This window comes from Oncorhynchus keta, chromosome 7, assembly GCF_023373465.1.
Source record: "Oncorhynchus keta strain PuntledgeMale-10-30-2019 chromosome 7, Oket_V2, whole genome shotgun sequence".
NCBI classification, from domain to species: domain Eukaryota; kingdom Metazoa; phylum Chordata; class Actinopteri; order Salmoniformes; family Salmonidae; genus Oncorhynchus; species Oncorhynchus keta.
This window is the reverse complement of record NC_068427.1, coordinates 12,214,012-12,228,707: the sequence shown is the minus strand read 5'-3', so window position 1 is coordinate 12,228,707 and position 14,696 is coordinate 12,214,012. Positions and strand designations below refer to the sequence as shown.

At 41.0% G+C, this 14,696-nt stretch overlaps 1 protein-coding gene across 4 annotated transcripts in view; it reads right to left on the bottom strand.

The window, feature by feature from the left end:
- Nucleotides 1–510: 510 nt before the first annotated feature.
- The window catches only part of LOC118386001 (sodium-driven chloride bicarbonate exchanger-like), a 55,001-nt gene continuing 40,815 nt past the window's right edge, over nucleotides 511–14,696 (bottom strand). For 2 of the 4 annotated variants that reach the window (XM_035773329.2, XM_035773328.2), the window contains exons 12-24: nucleotides 14,368–14,542; nucleotides 13,223–13,356; nucleotides 12,073–12,318; nucleotides 11,181–11,286; nucleotides 9,731–9,892; nucleotides 9,195–9,308; nucleotides 8,912–9,073; nucleotides 8,222–8,473; nucleotides 6,559–6,627; nucleotides 6,173–6,346; nucleotides 5,143–5,265; nucleotides 3,840–3,907; nucleotides 511–3,708 (exon numbers count right to left, since the gene is read on the bottom strand). In XM_035773329.2, coding sequence (XP_035629222.1) covers nucleotides 3,450–3,708; nucleotides 3,840–3,907; nucleotides 5,143–5,265; nucleotides 6,173–6,346; nucleotides 6,559–6,627; nucleotides 8,222–8,473; nucleotides 8,912–9,073; nucleotides 9,195–9,308; nucleotides 9,731–9,892; nucleotides 11,181–11,286; nucleotides 12,073–12,318; nucleotides 13,223–13,356; nucleotides 14,368–14,542 — 2,044 coding nt within the window. In that variant the 3' untranslated portion in view covers nucleotides 511–3,449. The remainder of the gene's footprint in view (nucleotides 3,709–3,839; nucleotides 3,908–5,142; nucleotides 5,266–6,172; nucleotides 6,347–6,558; nucleotides 6,628–8,221; nucleotides 8,474–8,911; nucleotides 9,074–9,194; nucleotides 9,309–9,730; nucleotides 9,893–11,180; nucleotides 11,287–12,072; nucleotides 12,319–13,222; nucleotides 13,357–14,367; nucleotides 14,543–14,696) is intronic. The other 2 variants (XM_035773330.2, XR_004826140.2) reach the window with 2 other exon arrangements.

Below are 14,696 nucleotides of genomic sequence, written 5' to 3'. Positions count from 1 at the left end.
ACAAATCTGACTCAGTTACTCCAGCTCTGTCAGGAGGAATGGGCCAAAATTCACCCAACTTATTGTGGGAAGCTTGTGGAAGGCTAGCTGAAACGTTTGACCCAAGTTCAACAATTTAAAGGCAATGCTACCAAATACTAATTGAGTGTATGTAAACTTCTGACCCACTGGGAATGTGATGAAAGAAATAAAAGCTGAAACAAATCATTCTCTCTACTATTATTCTGACATTTCACATTCTTAAAATAAAGTGGTGATCCTAACTGACCTAAGACGGGGAATTTTTACTAGGATTAAATGTCAGGAATTGTGAAAAACTGAGTTGAAATGTATTTGGCTAAGGTGTATGTAAATGTCCGACTTCAACTGTATACAAGCTACATAATAAACAGTAATACTTCAGCTCTAAAGACCAGTAACAATAGCAGAAAATAAACATAATATTGTTTTGCAGTGCCATGTTTCCTTACACTGCTTCACGGATTTCTGCCACAAACAAAACTGATTGAGTGACTTTTCAAACACATTTATTCAGAGCAATTAGTACAATTAGTAACACGAGTAGTAGTAGCAGAGTAGAAATGCTCAACAAGAGATTTCAAAATATTTTGCAGATACTGATCATTTAAAATGAAGCAAAAGGTGTTATAGATAAATAGGCTTAGAAAATTAGATGTGAACAAATTCGTTGTTGGTATTGTACAAAGGAAATATAGTTTAATAATCTTTATAACAATAAATATAGCTCCTATAAATGTTCCCCTTCTAGAAAAAGTGCTATTGCATTTGTTTTTATAGCCCATGTATGTTGCCCTTTAGAACCCACCTTCAAGTATCAGTTCAGCTTCATATTTAGTTACTGAGTGGACAATCATTCCTGGGCACAATGCCCCCATGACAAACAACTCAAATAAAAAAAGAACAAACAAGCATTAACTTTGCAGCTTGAAAATATTGATATACTGCAATAACTGCAACTATTTCAACTTTGGCAACAAATATTATGATTTAAAATAAATGCCAGGATTTTCTTTTCTTCTTTAACATTGTTTCAATATTATCTATTGATATGCATAACAGTATTCTACAACGCAGGTCAGGCGTTTTACTAATCAAATGCTCAATGCAATGTTTGCTCTTTGTACAAGAATAAATTGCCAACAATAAATAATATAAAAATGCTATTTTCAGCTAATCTCTTTACTGGTAGTAACACAATTGGAAAATATTCTAAACTTAAAAACTATTGCAAATAGCTAAACTCATAATGCATTGAATGTTTTAAACACAGATACTGTAGATTTTTATTTGCCAATGAAAGTAGCCAATTCCTGCAGGCAAACGACCTAGTGGCCCCATGGGTGAAATGTTGTTGTTTTTTATGCCGGGATGCAAACTTAAAAGGTAGTAAAAAAATGTTTAAACCCATAACCATCATGTGAGGTGTATACTTTTGTTTCAAAGTAGATTTGTTTAAGACGACCAAGAAACACTCCAAGTGACCACGATTGAGCCCACTGCAGTAAAAGGTTAATCAGATGCTGTATATTTCACAAAAGTGGATTAATTAATGTTGTACGCATACAGTACATTTATACTTTGCATATATTGTAGATATATGAACTCAATTGTATATACTGATGCACAGTACATAGTCTTTAACTGCAGTATTGTACACACTTTTTTAATCGATTGTTTATCTGGTTGGATAATTTAGCAATTTCAAAACAACTGTCATATTATGATATTGAAAAAAATACAAAAACATACAAAATACATTCAACAAATTAAAAAACAAACACAAGTTGAAAAACAGTTTCTCAATGTGACAGGTACATCCTCGATAAGAAACATTCTGTTGCTTTCACATTCAGTCAAACGTACCTCTCCTATATCACGCGGGTATTACTTGACATTTAAAAACACAAAAACAAATCAAAACAAAGAAGCAGCTTCCGACGCATAAACTATAAACACTAACGCTTTTGAACACACAAAGATTTACAAGACGAATGTAAAGGAATGGTAAACTGTGGCACACAATTTTGATTGGTTTTCAACACAGTGAAGGGGGAAACGTCATAGACTTGTCTCCCTTACGAAGCAGCCCTTCTGCATATTTCTCCTCTTCTTTTGTTTCCTTCCACTGTTCTTGGATAAGCTGTGGGTATCAACACTGGCTGTTAGTGCTTTCAAGTATACAATTTCAGAACATAGCTTATAACTAACTATCAGCTGTCCGGCTCCAACAATGGAGATTCTCCATTATGAATCATTTTTTTGTCCAGGATTAGGCTTAATCTGTGTCCCCAAATGTATCATCAACTGATGTTTTAGTAGGGAGGGGCTTTAACGTGAACATTAACACCATATTGATGTGCTTTAGTAAATCGCATGGTAATCCCATCCCATACAGAGTTGCACTGTATGTTCAGGCAGCTGAGAAGTATAATGGGATCAGAATCTCAGACAATGTTCATGAAAGAGCAGTTTTCACAAGAGAGATGTACTAATATAATTACACTCTCCAGCTGTTGCTTAATGGGAGCCTGCAGCTAGTACGCTGTCGTGCTCCTTGCCGAACTGCCCGTCACGGCCATTGGCTGAGGCATAGTAGATTGGGTAGAGGGATGACTGTCATGCTAGCAGAACCTGATTGGCACAGCAGCATCATGTTGTCAGAGATGGCTCCTACATGCACTTTACATCCTTGCGTTCTCAGTCATGTCACTTTAGACTGAGCACATTCATTTGTCACTGTCTGTAATACGCTGGGTTTATATTCCAAGCAGTGAACAGGTAACGGATTTAGCGTACATAATATTTACCTTTGCCTAACATTGGCAGTCATCAAAGAGTTTCAAAGAGCTGTGCTCTCCCAGCGTTCATGAACTCGAAAATGCATAACATGACAATTTGAAAGATGCAAAATAAGCAGCATCTAATTTCAACCTGATGGTATATTGAGGAATAAGACATTGTATAATCCTGCCTCATATCATGCAAAGATAAACATAATTATTTTTATTCCAAAAAGTGATGGTCACCAAATGGAGTAAGGATGCTCAAACGGGCACGGGGATCAGACTCTTACCTTTGAGGGGTTCAGCATCTTAGAGGACATAAGAGAGTTTATGACAGAGATGGAATGGGAAAATACAGTCAAAAAATGCATCAGTTCTAAAGTGGAGAGACAACTCCTTTCTACAGTGAATAAGTAGCATCTAGTTTCAACCGAACGGTGAATCTGCAATTTCGTTCATATACAATAGCCATGACATATCAATATCCTGAATATTCTCTATGAGCATGGAACTTGGGTCAATAAGAGGCATTTTATGAATTCAATGGTACATTGTCATCCGTTTCCAATATAATGGTTATGACACGGTATCTATTCAGTATAGGAGGTATCCTAACTTGAGATATTCTCAACAAACGTCATATTTTCACAAGGATTGATGCCATGGGGAAATGTGCAAGAAAGTTTGAGTTGCAGGCACATATCTTAAATTAAGACACGTTTTTAAACAAACTGACAGAAGAGAAACAAAGATACGTTTTAAATGAAAAACCCCAATGTGCTGATTTTGGGGAAACATGCTTGAGGCAATGCAATACCATTTTGAGTTGTCGGAGTTGACATTCCACGTGTTTCCAAAAGAGCCTTTGGACATTTCATCTGTGATGTTGAGTACGGATTCACTCCTAAAAAACAAGACATAATCAGGCATTATAATACACAACAAACAAGTCAACTATTTTACTACCAATGAAGCTTGAAGACTTTTTACATTTTAAAAAGGGAGATATAATGTTATCATAACGGCCTGACTTACTTTTGATATCCTTCTAATGGTAATTGCACTACTCCCTCTTCCTCTCCCAACATGCTTTGCTCCTCCTCCTGAAGAATATGATAATCAACAGGAAATTGTTAAACTATAGTGATAGTACTATATATAATTAATTGGTTAAAACACATGCAGAGATAAATCATTACAATAAAAGTTACATATCTACAGTAAAAATGAACATTATTTTGAGTTATTGACATAGCCTTGTTCTGTTCAATGTTCTCTAAGGCCTTGCTGGACTTATCTCAGGGTAGTAAGTTGGTGGTTGAAGATATCCCTCTAGTGGTAAGGGGGCTGTGCTTTGGCAAAGTGGGTGGGGTCATATCCTGCCTGGTTGGCCCTGTCCGGAGGTATAGTCGGACGGGGCCACGGTGTCTCCCGACCCCTCCTGTCTCAGCCTCCAGTATTTATACTGCAATAGCTTATGTGTCGGGGGGCTAGGGCCAGTCTGTTATATCTGGAGTATTTCTCCTGTCTTATCCGGTGTCCTGTGTGAATTTAAGTATGCTCCCTCTAATTCTCTCTCTCTCTCTCTTCCCTCGCAAGCCCTAGGACCATGCATCAGGACTACCTGGCCTGATGACTCCTTGCTGTCCCCAGTCCACCTGGTCGTGCTGCTGCTCCAGTTTCAAATGTTCTGCCTGCGGCTACAGAACCCTGTCCTGTTCACCGGACGTGCTACCTTGTCCCGGACCTGCTGTTTTCGACCCTCTCGTCCTACCACACCTGCTGTCTCTAACTCTGAATGATCGGCTATGAAAAGCCACCTGACATTTACTCCTGAGGTGCTGACCTGTTACACCTTCTACAACCACTGTGATTATTATTATTTGACCCTGCTGGTCATGTATGAACATTTTAACATCTTGGCCATGTACTGTTATAATCTCCACCCGGCACAGCCAGATGAGGGCTGGCCACTCCTCATAGCCTGTTTCCTCTCTAGGTCTCTTCCTAGATTCCTGCCTTTTCTGGGGAGTTTTTCCTAGCCACCGTGCTTCTACATCTGCATTGCTTGCTGTTTAGGGTTTTAGGCTGGATTTCTGTATAGCACTTTGTGACATCGGCTGATGTAAAACGGGCTTTATAAATACATTTGATTTGATACTCTAAATAACCAAATTCATGTTGTTACTTCAAAAGAATACAATATAAAAATCACTGGCACCATTCAAACTAATGAGAGTCTGGAACTTTAAAGCCAATTATCTCAGAATCATCTTTTTACAGATAGAACCTTATAGTCTCAAACTCTAGCTTTGTTATGTCGATGCTATTTTCATACCTCTTCTTCGGCTTCCTTCAATTTCTTCTTCTTACTCTCTGGCATGAGATCATCCAGCCAGCTCATCTCTCTCTTGGTAAAGAAGCAATCCATCAGCTTCCTAATAAACACCAGAGCCAAAACCTGCAAGGAACACAAACACACTTACTACTTAACTTACTATTCACAGATTGCATGTTTCGTCCAAATATAGTTTTGAACGTTCGTTTTGGACGGATGCCTAACTGAGCATTCTACTTAATGCATCTACTTAATGCATCATCAAGGAGCGCTGATGAACATTTAATCAAAAGTGCATTACGGTGGCTGGGAAATAGAATGACATTCAAAAGGGGCAAATAATTAGTAGGAAACCCTTTTGTCATCATTTTGATGTCACCAAATTTACTTTAGATGCCGTATAACATTAGCTAGCCAGCTAAAATTGAGGGGGGGCACCGGATTTTAGCTAGCTAACGTTATCATTGCTAGCTATTTATGACGTATTTTGCTAGCTAATGACAACACTGCCATTTGTCTAAAGATAATTTGACAACATGATAATGCTGGCAAAGTTGTTTCCTACAAAATATGTCTCTACTTTATCAATGTCATTCTATTTCCATGCACTATAGTGTAATTTCGACGAAACAGTAGTTATTCTCCGTCCAGAATGGACAGTTTATCACCACTTTAGAGGGGTGATAGATTGCTTGAGAACGTTCAAAAACAATGGCATGACGTGACCGAGTGACGGAGGTGCAACCTATGACACTCAGACAAAATTATCTACGTAAATAATCCTTGTCCCAGCCTGAACGGCCCATAGGGCAGGAGCATATCTCCTGTTTCTGGTGTGCATTGTGCATCTATGCAGCTTGATGCACAAGTACACCCACTGGACAGGACGCATTCTAATGTAAAACTTAAGTCAATGGCTATACTGTACATCTCATAGTGGTGCTAATTGTGTTAAACTACAATGTGGCCAAATAAATCTACATGTAACCTATGACCCAGGGAGAAAGCTAGGAGAAAGGCATTTGCGAACCATCATGGGGAAGACGATGGCATAATTGGAGGTCTTGATGACCCAGAGCATGACCAGGCAGCTGAGCTGGATGATGGTGAAGAGGTGGACCTTCCTCAGGGGAACGTATCTCAGGTAGATGAAGTCTGGCTGGTGCTTGGCTGGCATGCCAAACAGCTTCAGACGGTCAAAGAACTGATGAGCAATAGAACAAAGGCTTTACATGATAACCTCAGGAGCATTCAATTCAGGCCAACTGTGTTGTGATAAGTCTGCATTTTCTCAAGATGGCCTTTTTGAACATAGCTTTAGATGTTAGCCAAGTGTGTTAGAACGTAGCCTTTACAAGCATATTTTGACTGAGAGTGTACATTAACTTTATCTGAGTGTGCTTCGTGACATCTTACCTGTATCCCTCTGAGCGAAGATGCTCCCATGTACAGGAATACTCCATACAAGACAGGCATGGGAATATACTGAAGGGACGAGAGCAATCATATTATGATTCAGTTATACAAGCATCAGTAAAGACGGGAAACAGTCGAATACGTGGGATTGAACCACATAAAACATAATGGTATAAATTATCTGTTCACTTTGATGCACTGCAGACTTATACTCTGGGTGCAAAATAAATACAACTTGAGCAAGACAGTGATACTTCTATTGCATTCGGAAAGTATTCAGACCCATTGATTTTTTCCACATTTTAATACATTATAGCCTTATTCTAAAATGTATTCATTTTGTTTTCCTCGTCAATCTACATACAATACCGTAGAAAGACACAGTGAAAATAGGTTTTTAAAAATGTTTGCAAATGATTAAAAATAAAAAACAGAAATACCTTATTTACATAAGTATTCAGACCCTTTGCTATGAGATATGAAATTGAGCTCAGGCGCATCCTGTTTCCATTGATCATCCTTGAGATGTTTCCACAACTTGATTGGAGTCCACCTGTGGTAAATTCAATTGATTGGACATGATTTGGAAAAGCACACACCCGTCTACATAAGGTCCCACAGTTGACAGTACATATCAAAGCAAAAACTAAGCCATGAGGTCAAAGGAATTGTCTGTAGAGCTCAGAGACAGGATTGTGTCGAGGCACAAATCTGGGGAAAGGTATCAACACATTTCTGCAGCATTGAAGGTCCCCAAGAAAATAGTGGAACCACTAAGACTCTTCCTAGGGCTCGCGTCCGGTCAAACTGAGCAATCGGGTGAGAAAGGCCTTGGTCAGGGATGTGACCAAGAACCCAATGGTCACTCTGACAGAGCTCCAGAGTTCCTCTGTGAAGATAGGAGAACCTTCCAGAAGGACAACCGTCTCTGCAGCACTCCACAAATCAGGCCTTCATGGTAGAATGGCCAGACGGAAGCCACTCCTCAGTAAAAGGCACATGACAGCCCGCTTGAAGTTTGCCAAAAGGCACCTAAAGGACTCTCAGACCATGAGAAACAAGATTCTCTGGTCTGATGAAACCAAGATTGAACTCTTTTGCCTGAATGCCAAGCGTCACTTCCGGAGGAAACCTGGCACCATCCCTACGGAGAAGCATGGTGGTGTCAGCATCATGCTGTGGGCATGTTTTTCAGAGGGAGGGACTGGGAGAATAGTCAGGATCTAGAGAAAGCTGAACGGAGCAAAGTACAGAGAGATCCTTGATGAAAACCTTCTCAAGAGTGCTTAGGACCTCAGACTGGGGCAAAGGTTCACCTTCCAACAGGACAACGACCCTAAGCACACAGCCAAGACAATGCAGGAGTGGTTTCAGGACAAGTTTCTGAATGTCCTTGAGGGGCCCAGCAAGAGCCCGGACTTAAACCTAATCTCTGGAGAGACCTGAAAATAGCTGTGCAGCGACGCTCCCCATCCATAGATTGATGAGGGGGGAAAAGGATTTAATCAATCTTAGAATAAGTCTGTAACGTAACAACATGTGGAAACGTGAGGGAGTCTGAATACTTTCCGAATGCACTGTATATTACACTGTGATAGGAAAAGCCTTTGGACAGCCCGGAGGCTAGGGCCAAAACAATATGAGCTCAGAGAAGCTATCTGACCTTGAGCACAGAGGTCATGAAGACAGAGCAGCCCATGAGCAGGAAGATCATGAGGCCGGTGAAGCGCTGCTCCCGGATGCCCAGGAATTTGGGCTGTTCCCCGGGGGCCGAGCACTCCGACTCCAGCTTCAGACTGTTGACGTGGGAGATGGAGAGCACGGTGGCAGCCACGAACCAGGGCAGCCCCATGATGGAGCACACCCCCAGCATGATGCCCACCACAAACAGATCCAGATGGTACCCACAGCCTTTCTGTGGGAATTGATAGACAATACAGCACAACTGAGAATGCACTACTCACTACTAAAGAATGGCAACACTTTCAAATGGAATGTTTCAAGAAATTGTGTTTACAGATGTGCTCCACTGTCAAAATGTTGACTACTCTGCGATGATTTAAAAAAAAAAGACTTCTGAAGGGGGCGTCTTTAATCCATGTCAACAACCAGTACCAAACAGGTAACGGTCAGGCTATGGTATACAAAGCCTCCCAGATGATCTGAGCCTCCCCATTCCAGTAGCCTACTGCATGGTTTCCAAACTCGGTCCTGGGGTGCACCTTTTGGTGTTTGGCCCTAGCACTACACAGCTGATTCAAATAATCAAAGCTTGATAATGAGTTTGGTTATTTGAATCAGCTGTGTGGTGCTCGGGCAAGGGCCGACTTTGGGAAGCACTGGTCTACAGTACCTTTAGTTTGTGCTCCTTCCTGTTGATGATGACCGCGGTGATCTGCTGGTCCATGAAGATGAGGATGGTGCAGAGCAGAGCAGGGATCACTGTCACTAAGGTGGTCCACCAAGGGTTTCCGCCTAACGGGCTGATCAACCAACCACGGTCATCTCTGGTCGGCTGCAAGGATTTAGGTTCTTGGTAAATATTGCATCGACATAGCATGGCGACTGTCCATAGTGTAGAGTATCTCGAGTTAAAAATGTGGAATCACATGGTAATATCTTGTTATCTACCTCACCTTAAACACACTGGGGACTTTTAGTTTTGGAGACGGGACCCCTAAGACATAGTCCACCAGGACCATGGTAAAGATGGTGATGAACACAGCAAAGTCACTGATGACGGCTCTCAACTGTGCAAGAGAGGGGTGCATGTCAACTGTCTGGTTTTAGCACGGGGGAAAAATCTATATTATTGTTCAACATCAAACTACTATGTTAATCACAGATTGCACAGGTAAATCAAACACAGAGCACCTTGGTTGTTGATTCAATTCTCACATGGGCCACACATTTGGCTTGAAGAAAAAACGGGGGTTCTGTGCTCAGACAACGGGAGAAAAAGTGCTGCCTGAAACCATAATAGAATCCAAAGGAAGTGGTGGAGGCGGACACTTCTCCATTAGAAACTCCGACAGTATTCTCATATGACCACTGGAGTGCTCCACTGCACCATAAAACTCAGGAGCATGACAGAAACCCTGTCTGCAGTCGACAAACACATAACAGATACAAATGAGTGGGATTACAGCAGGAACTGGGTCTGCTGCCTTACCTTGGTGGGGAAGTAACGGCTGAACTTGAACTCTTTGAGGAATGCCGACATGAAGACAGTGGAGAAGAAGAGAACGACAGACCAGAAGAGAACATCTGGAATGTAGGGTCCATGAGGGCCACAGGCGGTGCCCACAAACTCCCCTCGCCTCTTTATGCAGTCCTGCAATAACAGGTGGTCATTCAAAACATCCTGTATTACAGGATTGGGGTCAATTCCATTTCAAATCAGTCAATTTACACGGACAAGGGGACTGAGTGTATAGGGATGTTGTTCCAAATGTGACTATTAAAACCTACCCAAACCTTGGATAGATGACAGCATTCCCGCGAAAAACTGAAAGCCCGAACCATTCTATTTAATCATGGCAAGGTGACTGGGAATATGGTTGAATACAAACAGTGTAGATATTCCCTCCGTTAGGCAATCAAACAGGCAAAACATCAGTACAGAGACAAAGTGGAGTCGCAATTCAATGGCTCAGACATGAGACGTATGTGGCAGGGTCTACAGACAGTCACGGATTACAAAGGGAAAACCAGCCAAGTCGCGGACACCAACATCTTGCTCCCAGACAAGCTAACCACCTTCTTTGCCCGCTTTGAGGATAACAGTGTCACCGACGCAGATCGCTCCCAAGGACTGTGGGCTCTCGTTCTCCGTGGCCGAAGTGAGAGACATTTAAGCGTGTCAACCCGGCCCAGACGGCATGCCCAGCCACGTCCTCAGGGCATGCGCAAACCAGCTGGTTGGAGTGTTTATGGACATATTCAACACATCACCGGGGGCACACTTCCTGCCCTCCGGGACATCTCCGCAATAACATCTGCTAAATATGTGTATGTGTGTATGTGTATGTGTATGTGACCAATACAAAGCATTTCGCTACACTCGCATTAACATCTGCTAACCATGTGTATGTGACAAATAAAATAAAATTTGATTTGATTTGATTTGAATTAACTGAAATTACAATTTTAAAAAATTCTCAGAGCATTTAAGGGAATTGGAATTGGAACCTTCTACATTTAAATGGAATTGACCCCAGGGTTCTGCTGGGATAAGAGCATGCTTGTCCACAAAAAAGTTAAATTAATACTAAAAATGTGTTTTCATGATTTGTCTTGGGGTAATCCAGAGTAATCCAGCCCACATGTCCTTAATCCCCTGCACTGGGCCAGCTCCATCTGGGAGAGCCTGCCACTTTGTGTGGAACAACCTAAATGTGCTCTTTTTTGGTCTCTACCATCATGCTGGGGGTGTGCTGCTTAATCAAAAATACAATACAACATTTCCTTTTGTGTGTAGAGTAAAACGTTTATCCTCAACATGTGACAAAACCTGGAAAAACCACAAGACTAACCATTTGTTCTATATTTACAGTATCCATCATCTTCCTAATTTAGCTTGATCCTATCAACAAATTATGCCACACCCTCTCATACACTACCTTGACCTCAAGTGCCTCCCAATAGATCTCCGAAGCAGTAATGTTGTTCTGCTCCCAGTACCGTAGGGTGGCATTACTGGGATCCGGAGGTTCAACACATGAACACCTATGGAAACAACAGAACACTTCACCATCAAATCCCTTACCGATCACGATAATCTCAAATGCTATGCAGGACTTCTTTCAAACACAAGTTAAGATGTTGCTGTCATTCTGAACTCTAAGGGACGGTTTGCTTGACACAGATTATGCCTAGTTCTGGATTAAAATGCAGTTTAAGAAGCCAAGAAGATGATCAAGGACCTCAGCGAACCGAGACGGTCTGTTCACTCTACCTTCTAGCAGAAAGAGGTGGTACAGATGCATCAAAGAGAGACCGAATAACCACAATAACAGCTTCTATCTTCAGGCCATCCCTAGCCACCTGGGAATCTGCCCTGCAGTTTGAGACTAATGTGCCATGCACTGTATATAGAGAGTCATTGAACGCTGGTCACCTAATATTCTGTTTATATACTGTTGTTTGCTCACTGTGTATTTATACTGTATTCTCGACATAGCCCATCTTAATATACCTACTACTGTACATACCAATTTATATCCAAATGATATACTGTCTATACACACCACGTATTTATATTCTGCTTCTGACACATGCTCACTCTAATATACAGTATCTTCTCAGGATTATTGATTGGACCCGTTCTGTCAATTTTTTATTTCATTTTTCTTAAAAATGTTAGTACAAAAAAAAAATTGTACTTGTTCTATTGCACTGTTGGAGTTAGTACCACAAGCATTTTCGCTGCACCTGCTATAACACCTGCAAATCTGTGTACGTGATCAATAAATGTTGATTTAATTTGATTCAATGGAGTGTGTGCACACTTACGAGTATCGTGTGAGTTTGTCCAGGTTGTTGTTCATGTTGATGGGGTAGTGTTCCCCCAGGTGGATGAGCTTCTCCAAGGCCTCGTAGATGAAGATGATGCAGATGAGCGAGGCGAAGGCCTCCTCTGTGAATCGTGTGATGTAACAGACCAGGGAGCTGGCATCTGTGGCCACCAGGAGCAGACAGAGGAATGCTGTCCACAGCCCTATACAGGTTCTCAGTGAGAGGTAGGATAATCCATACTCCCTGAGGACAGAGTGCAAAACATCCCTTTTATTTTATATTTGTAAATCTTATTTATTCAGGAAGTCCCAAAAAGGGGAGCTCAATTAAAAAACACATAGATCCTTCACAGTACAGTGCATGCACAGCACCGGAAGAAAAATCACTGACACTGCAGCACTAACATTTCATATATTATATGACAACATATGAGGAGGTTTTAACATCCTCTCTGATGTATCTGCAGGATATGGGATCTGAGGTTGTCATTACCACAATGGTATTTTAATACTATTTAAAGCCGTATAGAACATTAAAACAAATGATCAATGTACTGTGGCAGTACTGTATATGACATCCGGTCATCCTCCATCAGTATGTGACCTTAACTATTGTTATAGGGACGGATGATCATCACGCAATCAAATCGCACATTATCAGATGTGGTGGCAGAATTTGGGGTGAGCTGTTGTAACTTCTCAAGGGATATGTTATGTGTTGGACTGTGATGTCATGCCTTTCACAGACTCCTGGTATGTCTGCACGTTAACACAAAGCCATTGTGTTCCAGGACTGTTGCTTGTATTGAAAGAGCTGTTGGGTAACAATATGATTGTATTGTCACCTCCCACTATATAAGGGGCATGTAACCATTTATTATTTGAGTTCTTCCCTGTGAAATCAGAGGTGGGATCTCCCTTCCAGCTCCTTGTATTAAAAATGTTTCTATGATATCATTATATTATATCTCTGCTTTAATCTTTGGATCGAATTTTCCACAACACAGAGATGTGAGTACAGAAATGGCCTGAGTGCTATAGACAATACATAGAGATTATTAATCATGTGGGCCCATAGCGTTATACTACTGTATATGTAATTATAACTATATATAACAATACAACTATACTATTGTCAACAAACTTACTTGCAGAATTTGTACAATATCTTCTCAAACACCAGCACAGGCCCTGTGCTGCCCAATATGGTGAGTGGCTGGCCAGCAAAGAGGGAATAAGCTATTCCTGTCATTGAGGCGCCAAACAGTGATTCAATTGCACTCTGCGGGACACAAAGAAACGTACACTGTAAACCCCAAGGCATTTTTAACTCAAATACTTCTAGTAAGTTGTACTCAAACTCAATGAAGTCAGTATTACTTAAAATGTTAATGTGGTACTGACTCAAATCTAAATGAGAAGTCACACCAACTACATTTGAAAAAAAACATATAATATCAAATATTTTAAAAATCCCAGCATGCTCTTTTGCAGGTTGATTTTCTGCAATTGTTTTTAACATCTGTATTTTTGCATGTACCTTGAGTGATTGATTGATTAAATGTTTAGCTACACTAATATTTTTTAGAAACTTATCCGATCATTGAATTTTTACATCCCGTTACTGAAATGGTTGTTCCAGTTCAAATGGCTTTTGACCCTGGCAGTCATTCTGAATGCTCGTTACGGATGAATACAAATGTAAACTGTTGGATAGCCTAATGCTGGCTAGGTTCCAATAGGAATTAAACATCACTTTGCAAGCCAACAGAATGTGATTTACAGTTAGGGTTGCAAAATTCTGCTAAATGTCCCAGGGTTTTCCAGAACACCTGGTTGGAAGATACCTGAAAAAATACTTGGGAAAGCTTGTGGAATTTTGCAACCCTACTTGCAGGACTGATATGCCCATGTGGGGGCGTTGAATTTAAGTATACCTTTACAACAATAAACAAAAAATGCATTTGTGTTACTTATATGGAGGTAGTACTGCTCACTTCAGCTATTTAATCTTCTTAACTAATTTTTTTTTGTTAGGTAATTGGTTTCCTCAAAATGTTTGAGCAGACAGAATTGGTTTTACAGCGTAGATAACATTTATGAGCAAGAGAAATCTCTCAATAAAAGTCTAAGCCGTTTATTATTCTATTACTGTGTACTTGATCGGGATGGGTTGCATCCTAAATGGAATGCTATTCCCTATATAGTGCATTACTTTTGACCAGGTCACAAAAGTAGTGCACTATGTAAGGAATAGAGGGAGCCATTTGGGATGAAACCCATGGTGTCTTACTATGCGTCCTTCTGTTGCCTCTCCCAGTAAACCGCCGAACGTGATGACAGGTGACATGCAAGCACAGTACAGGAAGAGGAAGGAGGCCAAGCACTGCAGGCTGAGACCGTCTGTGTAGTCGGACAGGTAGTGGGGCGCCTTGCGTTTGATGTCCATCAAGAGACCACCAAATAATCTGTAAACATAATGATAACATAAGCCATTTAGCAGACACTTTCATCCAAAATGACTAATATTATTGTGTGCGTACACGTTTAGGTGGCTCCAGCAGGAGTCGAAACCCACCATCCTGGTTTTGCAAGCTCCATGCTCTATCAACTAAGACACAG